The sequence below is a fragment of the Vigna radiata genome, chromosome 2 (assembly GCF_000741045.1).
Source record: "Vigna radiata var. radiata cultivar VC1973A chromosome 2, Vradiata_ver6, whole genome shotgun sequence".
Taxonomy (NCBI): domain Eukaryota; kingdom Viridiplantae; phylum Streptophyta; class Magnoliopsida; order Fabales; family Fabaceae; genus Vigna; species Vigna radiata.
This window is the reverse complement of record NC_028352.1, coordinates 17,953,486-17,962,501: the sequence shown is the minus strand read 5'-3', so window position 1 is coordinate 17,962,501 and position 9,016 is coordinate 17,953,486. Positions and strand designations below refer to the sequence as shown.

The 9,016-nt window shown below is 32.7% G+C and overlaps 1 protein-coding gene across 1 annotated transcript; it reads right to left on the bottom strand.

The window, feature by feature from the left end:
* Positions 1-7,882: 7,882 nt before the first annotated feature.
* Positions 7,883-8,719, bottom strand: LOC106755886 (homeobox-leucine zipper protein ATHB-52). Its single transcript, XM_014638109.2, has one exon. The coding sequence runs from the start codon at positions 8,507-8,509 to the stop codon at positions 7,931-7,933; it is 579 nt and encodes a 192-aa protein (XP_014493595.1). The 5' UTR covers positions 8,510-8,719; the 3' UTR covers positions 7,883-7,930.
* Positions 8,720-9,016: the final 297 nt, after the last annotated feature.

Sequence of the window (9,016 nt, the reverse complement as noted above, 5' to 3'; positions counted from 1 at the left end):
CTTTTATATTTTGAAAGACTTTACGATTGAGTAAAGCTTTTGAATTACTCATTTTATGGATGACTGTATATATTTATACTAGTACCATATCACTCTTACTGCTTTCTAGTATTACATTTGTGCTTGCCATGCTTATATACTTGCTATATAATTTTGGGATGTTACATAAATAGTTTGGCCTTATGCATTATATTAAAACAATTAATATGATAAGATTCATATGAAAAACTAATCCTAAGAATCACTTTCCTGATTTTTTTTCTTAAAATTCTAAAGGCATGTTATATACATTATTTCATAATTCAGGCTTTAAGAACACAACAAATTATGATAGTAAAATTTATCCTAGCAATTTACTATCTTAAAATGATTTTAATCAAAATCAAATATCAAGATCATCTCCCACATCTCTCCTTATATTATTCTCAGATAAAAAAAAATCACGATTTTATCACAGATAATTATATTACCTACATAAAATAGAAGATAATAACTTATTCTCATTTGTAATTATGAAAGAAAATACATTTAATTTGATAACAGTGACACATGTAAGACCGAATATAACATGTAAAAATCTTCTAATAACAACTTCCACATGTTCTAATCTTTAGCCTCACACCTTCAAGCTGGTGTGTCTTACATTCTCGTCTCCTAAAGATCCATATGGAGTATACCTACAAAAGTCATTCTAATATTCAAGTTAGTCAAGTACGTCAGATAGTAATCAATGCTGTAATGATAAGATGTAATTAATTTATCTCATATACAATGCTATTTATATTATGTTTATGGACTTTTTCCTAGATAGGTTTGATCTACATACCTAATTACTTTGATTAACCTGGTTAATACGTTTTAACCATTACTTTGACTTAATCATAAATAAGCATATTTGTAGGTCGACATGTTGTCGCTTTGCTCGAGTATATTTAGGTTAAAAGCACTTTGCCCTAGGTGTTGGATGTTCTCAGGTATACATATTAATAAAAGACTATCTCTTGAACATATATGAGAAGAACTTAAGGAAGGTAATTCAAAGGATCTATGACAAGGTCAGAGATAAAAACACGTCTCTTGGAATGTTATAATGTTTCATGAAAGAAGGAACTAAAAGAACATGAAGATGATAAGCAAAATTGAAGAATAATTTAGGAAAATAAATAAAGTATAATTTTCTTTTAATTTAATAGAATGTTAAATTCACTAATTGAGCCAGTTTGTGTTCCATGGGCGAGCGGGCATCACTAGGCGAAAGTCTGCGTTTGTAATTTTTGTTTTTTTTTTGTTACTTTTATGTGTTTTAGGCTTTAGACTTTGATGGAGATTGCTTTGAGGATGCTCCTTAAACAAAACATGATCTTCCAAGTAGGTTGATGAAGCTTCTTCAAAGGATGAACGCCATATAACCAATGATAGTAGCAGAAACAAATAAAGATGAAGAGATGAAGATGTTGGTATTGAATGGTCTTGGTAGATGTCCTTCTAGGAGGTGAGGCCAACCATGAAGGAGAAGGTATGAAGCGGTCTAGAAGAAGACATTTCATAAGGTGAGAACTAAGGAAGAGAAGACTTGCAATTTTAGCAAAATAACTTTACATTTAACTAAGTTCTAAAAATTACAAGAGAGTTACCTCTGTTGGGTACAAACAAAGTCTCACATCGGATAAAATAAGAGATGGACATGAGTTTATATACACATAAGATACCTCCATTGGTAAGAGGCCTTTTGGAGTGGTACCAAAAGTAAATCCGTGAGGGCTTGACCCAAAGTGGACAATATCTTACCAGTGTGGAGATCTATGTGTTGAACCTCCCTACAAATGGTATCAGAGCCCATGGTTCAGGTCTAGAGACCGGGCTCAAATGGGTACGACCCTCCATGATAAGGTGAAGCCTTAGTAGGTGGCTGGTGGCAGATAGCCAGATAGATCATGAGAGATAGAGAGCAAGAAATGATTAATGTTTGAACATGGATTGTGAAAGAGAAGTGATGACCATGGTGTACTCGAGGATAAGAAAAGACTTCCGTTATAGGGGAGGTGGAGAACTGTAGTCCTTTGTTTGAGGGGAGGATGTTGGGTACAAACAAAGTCTCACATCAGATAAAATAAGAGATGGACATGAGTTTATATACACATAAGATACCTCCATTGGTAAGAGGCCTTTTGGAGTGGTACCAAAAGTAAATTCGTGACGGCTTGACCTAAAGCGGACAATATCTTACCAGTATGGAGATTTATGCGTGTGTTGAACCTCCCTACAACCTCTCCTTTCATAGGTGAAGGAGAGAGTTAGAGTACAAAAGAAGAGTCTAAGGCATTTTAATGGAGGAGCAAGCATTTTAATGGAGNAGCCTAAACATTAATGAGGAAGAGCCTTTAACTAACTAGCCTAGCATTTAATGCCAAAAGCTCATGAGGAAGAGCCTTTAACTAACTAGCCTAGCATTTAATGCCAAAAGCTCCTTGTAACTAACTCCTTGCAAAATCCATTTTTAACTCATTTCTGACCCTTTAGGCACCACTTCTTTTCTAAGGTCTTATTGGTGCATTCTTCTCTACTTTAAAGGAATCAATCCCTCTAAACAAGACTAAACAAAGTTTCTTAGCCAAACACAAGGCCTTATTAAGCTATACTACATATTTACAAAAAAGTGTTCAAGATAAAAGAAGAAGACTAAAAATGTGATCTTCTAAAAACTAAAATTTGTTGTTTTTTTGTTTTTCAAGTCTCGTAAAGGTGTAAAAAAAATCACAATTAATTAAAAAAATATTAATGTCATATATTGACAAAATTTGACGTTAATTTAATATCGAATTTTTTTAATTTGAAAGGAAGAAATTAGAGTGATTCGTCACCATATGGTTCATGTTAATGATTTGGCTAGAGCACATATCTTCCTGTTGGAGATCCTAATCCCAAATATGGAAATATAACTATTCACCCTTCATTGTACCCATTGAAGAGATTGTTGAAATTATTTCAACCAAATTCCTAGAATTTCAAATACCATTTGTTGAGTAAGTACTATTCTCCTTGCACAAAGTCAAGTTTTCACAACATTTCTGCTTACTTAGTGAAAATCTGTCTAAATGAAAATGTTATTTTTAAGAGAATGAGAAAAGAAAATTTTGGTCGTACACTGTGATACCAAGAGCATAAAAAATAGTTAATTTATTGGTACCATTTAATTTTATTATTGCATGATATCAGGATCATAGGACTTTTGTTTGATTACTCTCTATGTGGTGGGGTATTTCTATGCTTTTATTCTATTTTTCATAATTATAATGTAGAGAAAGCGTTTCTTCCACAAATGTTTCATCACAAATGCACAACTATTGAATTGTAGTGACATTGCGTTACAGTTTTTTGTTTAACTGGTAAAAAAATCACAATTTAATTCATTAGGCTTGCAGTAGCTAGTGTTCTGTTACCTTCCTCAATAGGCTTGTGTAAGGAGGTTCGTAGGGATGAGGTTTAGAGGGATGATATTCAATTATTGTACTCCATTTTCTTGGTAACTTGGGTGAAAGTTATTATTTTTGTTGTATTTTTGTTTTGTATGTAGTGGTGAATGTTTTTAAGAAACTTAAAATATTATGGAAATTACTAATGGTGTATTCTCTAAGTTGATAATCCATTACTAATCTTCTCAACTTGTTTATTGTAACATGTGTGATGGTTCATCAATTATTTTAGTTTTCTTTGATGTTTCTAAACCCGTTTTCATCAAATTGATAGCACTGTTACCTACGTTGATTTTTCATATCTAATTATCTACGAATTTTTTATGTAATTACCTATAGATTTTAATTACGATTTTTTTTATATGTAATTACTTACCGATTTAATATATAGATTTTTGCGTATATAATTATCTATAGATTTTTTCGTATGTAATTATCTATAAATTTTTTCGTATGTAACTTACCTACAACTATTTTACCTATGATTTTTTATTCGTGTTATCTCAAGCAAAGCCTTTTTTAAAGAATACATTGCCTAATCAATGACTGCTAAATGATACAGCCTTTGAAAAAACATCTAATGTCTATAGCATATGATGATTATACATGCTCTATGTTTTACCAAACGATGCATAAATGAATGACATGAAAAATGATAAAATGTCTTGAACACAATATAATCTAACGGTTATCTACGTTCAAAACATTTAATGCATGTATGATAAAGTACTTCGATGTTTGTATACTTTATACTTGATATTTGTGTAGATCACTAAAGTAGAAAGATATGATCATAATTACTGCACCTAAGAAAAAGACATTGTGAGAGAAGAAAAACACTATGAAAGTGTTTCCCTTGAAGCCTTTTTGCTCAGTCACATCGTGTAAGTTCATTTTCGCTTAAGGCTATGACAAATTATGACCCCTACAAAGTATAATAAAGGTTGACTTTCCACCTAAAGGCGTACCTACTCTATTGAAGTCAACTTTCTTGTCTAACGATCATCTTTCAAGAAAATCTATACAAATGAAAGCTTGTAGAGAAGACTAGGAGAATGAGAACACAAGATAAGGATAACATAAGAAGAATATAATAGTGAATTGTGCTCATATATTGCCTGAAGATATATTTCTTTTGAGAGAAAAATCTTAGCAAATCAAAATATTATTTCTATTGCTTATATCCTGTGTTTGAGAGTTGACATTTGTACCTTTACTCTTAAAACTATTTGTGTTATAAATTCTGAGAGAATTAAAACACTTATCTAGACGTATTGTCTAAGCATGACCAGAAGTGGTTAGAATACTTTTAAACCAGGAGTGGTTAAACTTAGACTAGTCGTGTTGACTAGGTGAACTAGAAGTAGTAAAAATAGTTGTTGTAAACCTAGAAAGGTAAAACTCGTGTAATCTTTGTAAAAGATTAGTAAAACCCTTCTAGGAGTTCTTAAGGGAGAACTAAACATAGCTTAGATTGAGTGAACCAATATAAAAATTGTGCTTTATTGTTTTCTTTCTTTAAAAGCTTTTATAAAGCCTTTTTGAAACATCATAAAAAAACATATCTTTGTTTGTTAATCTTATGAAAACCCATATTAAATTCCATTTACAAAAAGTTTTAAAAACACTACTCGCCTCCCCTCTAGTGTTTTCTAGTGTTTTTTAGCACCACTTGAGTACTTGAGCCATGAAGAAAACTCACTCAAGAAGGTTTCCTCAAGCTCTAACCTGAAGCTCAAGCCATGAAAGAGTTATTCACAATTAAGTAACTTCAGGCAGTTCTAGCCCACAACTTCACAGCTTAAGCCATAGAGGAAATTCACTAAGGGAGGAAACCTCAACGCTAGAGTTGTGGATCACCGCTTGAGCCATCCTGCGAAAGTATATAAATTACAAGCACCTTGGACAGATTTGGAGCGTGTGGAAAAATAGAAAGTGAAAGACTTCGGTCTAGAGTGATTTTAGAGAGAGACACTAGTGAGTCTTCTCACATATATCCTCTGTAATTTAGAGACATATCTTTATATTAGTAGGAGATGTTTTCTTCTTCTTTGTTTGTACTTCTTCCATCATTCATGAGGAGCTAAATCTCCCTTGTGTTGGAGCATGATGTAACAGATTTAAACTCTCTTGTATTCGATAAAACTTTTCATTTATGAATGTTTCCTTTGGTTTAAAGTTTGTTAATTGATTTATGCTTGTTGTTTGATGACTTGATCAATCATCTTATCTAACTAGCTTATTAAGATTAAGTGGAAGCTAGTCTTAATTTGTGGTTCAATCAGTTTTCTTATGGGCTTCTGGATGCTAGCAATAGATCTAGAGTGTGCAACTAATGGAGTCTTAATCGTAATGCAGGTCAATTGTATGCAATTACTAACAGGTTTCACACTAGACAGTAGGCAACATAGTAGGCTCTAAGTATCAGGAATTGATCTAAAGTTACCATAAAGAGTACTCCGATAACTTGATCATCTGAGGCTTCATATTTAGAGGTGGATTTGGTACAAGAGAGGAGAAATTTGTGAAGTCAAGCTTCAACACAGTTCAATCACAAAAATTACTCTTTTGATAACTTAAATCATATTCTAAAATTCATTTTACAACACTCTCAATTTCCACACTCACATTTCTTACACATAATGGGTTTATCACATATCAAACTAGTTAAAACTTTGTTATTTTTGTCAAATCCTTTGGATACAACTCTTATTTACTAAAACAACCCAATAAATATACTTGCTAGTATAATTTGAGTTGTAACACCAACGCGAGCAATGTCGAAATTACCTCCTTCACAAAGAAGTGCTTACGACAAGAGTGTTATTGGAGGTGAACAAAGGGGTAATAAGAACGCAAACATCACATATATGAATGAAGAGGCAGAGGAAGCAAATAAGAGAATGAATGGCAACAGTGTTGGGCATGAGGTTGGGCTAAAACATGAAGCTTACCGACTATATCTATGTTGGTTTTAGAACCGACTATACAATTTTCACTAAAGTTGTCATTATCCTATTTGTGGTGTTCATAATAATGTTTTTTTTTAAAATACAATTTGGTACGTCTTTTTCAAACACAAATCACCTATTTATATTTCTCATTCCTTTTGAAATTTATTCCAAAATAAAAATTTTAAAAAAAGTTACATAATGATTACAATAACTATCTAAAATCGCCTACGTTCACATCAGTTAAGCTCACGCTTACAACAATTACTTCTACTTGATGGGAAAAACAATAACAACCAAAAATACCAAAGTACGTGATTCCCAATACTTGCGAAAATCTATGAGTAACAATAATAGAAAAAATAATAACACAAGAGAATATTTTTGTCGTGGGATAACCCTTTCAATGTAAGAAGTGAAAACTCACTCCCACAAACCAATAAATCAAACTCCATTAAAATCAAATATAAGCACAAGAGAGTCAAATAAAAAAACACAAACAAATACCTATAACCATTCAATACAACAAAGTAATAATACTCTCAAATATGAAAAGCAAAGAAAAAGAAACCTAAAATAAAGCAATCGTTCGAAACTAATTGTTCTTACTATAAACTTCAAATTGACAATCTTCTTCCAAAAGGTTTCCACTTACACACTCTCTCCTTTTTTGTTCTTACTTTTTGTTTTACCTTAAAAAAGTCTCTTCAATTAAGATTAATAGTAAGACAAAGTGGACTTAACTAGATTAGACTATTTAGATACATATTGAGAGCCTAATCCAATATCATTCAACATCTCCTTGTATTCATGTAACTTTTCGTTTGATCTTGTTCTGTGAATGCTTCTTTTAATAAACTTTTAGTTTTCATCTTTCTCTATCATCTCCTAAGTCCTGAACTACCTCTCCTTAACTTACAATTTTTCGATATTCTTTCTATGTAACCATCCATTCATGGATTTTATTTCTTTCGATTTCTTTAGTTCGACTTTTTTTTTGCTACCAATATGAATTATAGTACGTCAAGTATTTTTATATTTATATAATTTTTCTGACAAAAAAAGGGTAAGAAGGTAACAAAAGCAACGCAGAGATGGTTAAGGGAAGGTTATCAAATTGCTTTTCTGTTTCAGTTTTTTTTTTCTCTTGGAAAAAGGCAATCTTGGTCTGCATGTCACAATGTGACACATGCACATGGATTTTATACAACATTTCTTGACTTAAACAAAAATGTAAATTAACGAATTCTAATACTTTTTTGGATTCTGGCGCATAAGAAAAAGAAAAATGTACAAACCACAAAAAGTTTGTCATATTTTAGGAAAAATTTCTTTTAATAACATTTTTTTAATAATTTTTTGACAACGTATACGTGACAATTTGTGATTGGTCCGTTTTAAATATTTTTTAAACATAAATTCAAATAGACCAATAAAATGATAACACGTGTCCCGTTGTCAAAAAAGTTGTCAAAAAGTGTTGTCAAAATATCATTCTCCCATATTTTATGCCCTTTTCTCATGCAAGCCTGACCCATAATTTGCACCCATGAAGTAAGCATACAGCTCCTCAACCTGCATAACCTCACCACTTTGCCAACACTCATGATCATCAAGCACCACACCAGAACTCCCTCCCTCTTCCAAAGAAGTCGAAAACTCACAGCAAGAACCATTATTATTATTATTATTATTGCTATTTTTTCCACCTTTGACAACATCACCAATTAGCAGCATCTCTTGGGCTTTCTTGAGCTCAGATTTGAGCCTTTCGACATCTTTCTCGAGCTGCTTCTTTTCGGCCATGACATTCTCAAGCTTTGCCTGAAGCACACCATGGTCCATCTCAAGGCTCTGAGTCTTCCAGCGTGCCCTTTTGTTCTGGTACCAAATGGCAACTTGTCTTGGAGGAACAGCAAGTTGGTTTGCAAGGTGGAACTTCTGCTCCGGCTCAAGCTTCATGTTGGAAGCAAAGCATTTCTCAAGGATGGTAACCTGCTCCTCGGTTAACCTCTTCTTGTTGTGTTTTGCTCTCTGGTGACCATGTTCCTGCTGGGTCTTGAAGGAGAAGATGAGATCCCCCATTTGATTCCGTGAAACTTTGGAACAATGAGATCAATTGGTGTGTTCTTCGTAAGGGAAAGTAGAGTGCTGGTTGTTTTATAAGGCTTTTTAGCTTGAGACACATCAAGAGCCCCACTGAACTCAGTGACACAGAGCTTTTAGTCTTTGCATATACTACGCTATGGCTGGCAAACATGAATTGTCTACATGCATATATAGGATTAAAACCACTTGTCCCGTTTCTTGTTCCCTTGTTTTTCCCTCCGATAAAAAAAAAAAAGACATCCCATGAGTAATAGTTTTTTTCATTCAAGTGTGTTTATGTCACGTTACTTGACGTCTAAAGGTGTGTTTACTTGGGGTGATTGGGGGAGAGTGATTGAGTGGATTTGAGGGAATTTTAGGGTAATTTTTTTTGTTGTTTATTTAAGTGAATTTGGAGATAAACGAGAGTGAATTTTGAAGTAAAGTTTGTGAGAATTGGTGTAGGATTTAGTTTATATGACAAATTAAAAAAATTTACTTCAA

What these genes read in the sequence shown, in the direction of transcription:
- LOC106755886 (XM_014638109.2), bottom strand. Translation starts at nt 8,509, where the DNA reads ATGGGGGATCTCATCTTCTCCTTCAAGACCCAGCAGGAACATGGTCAC.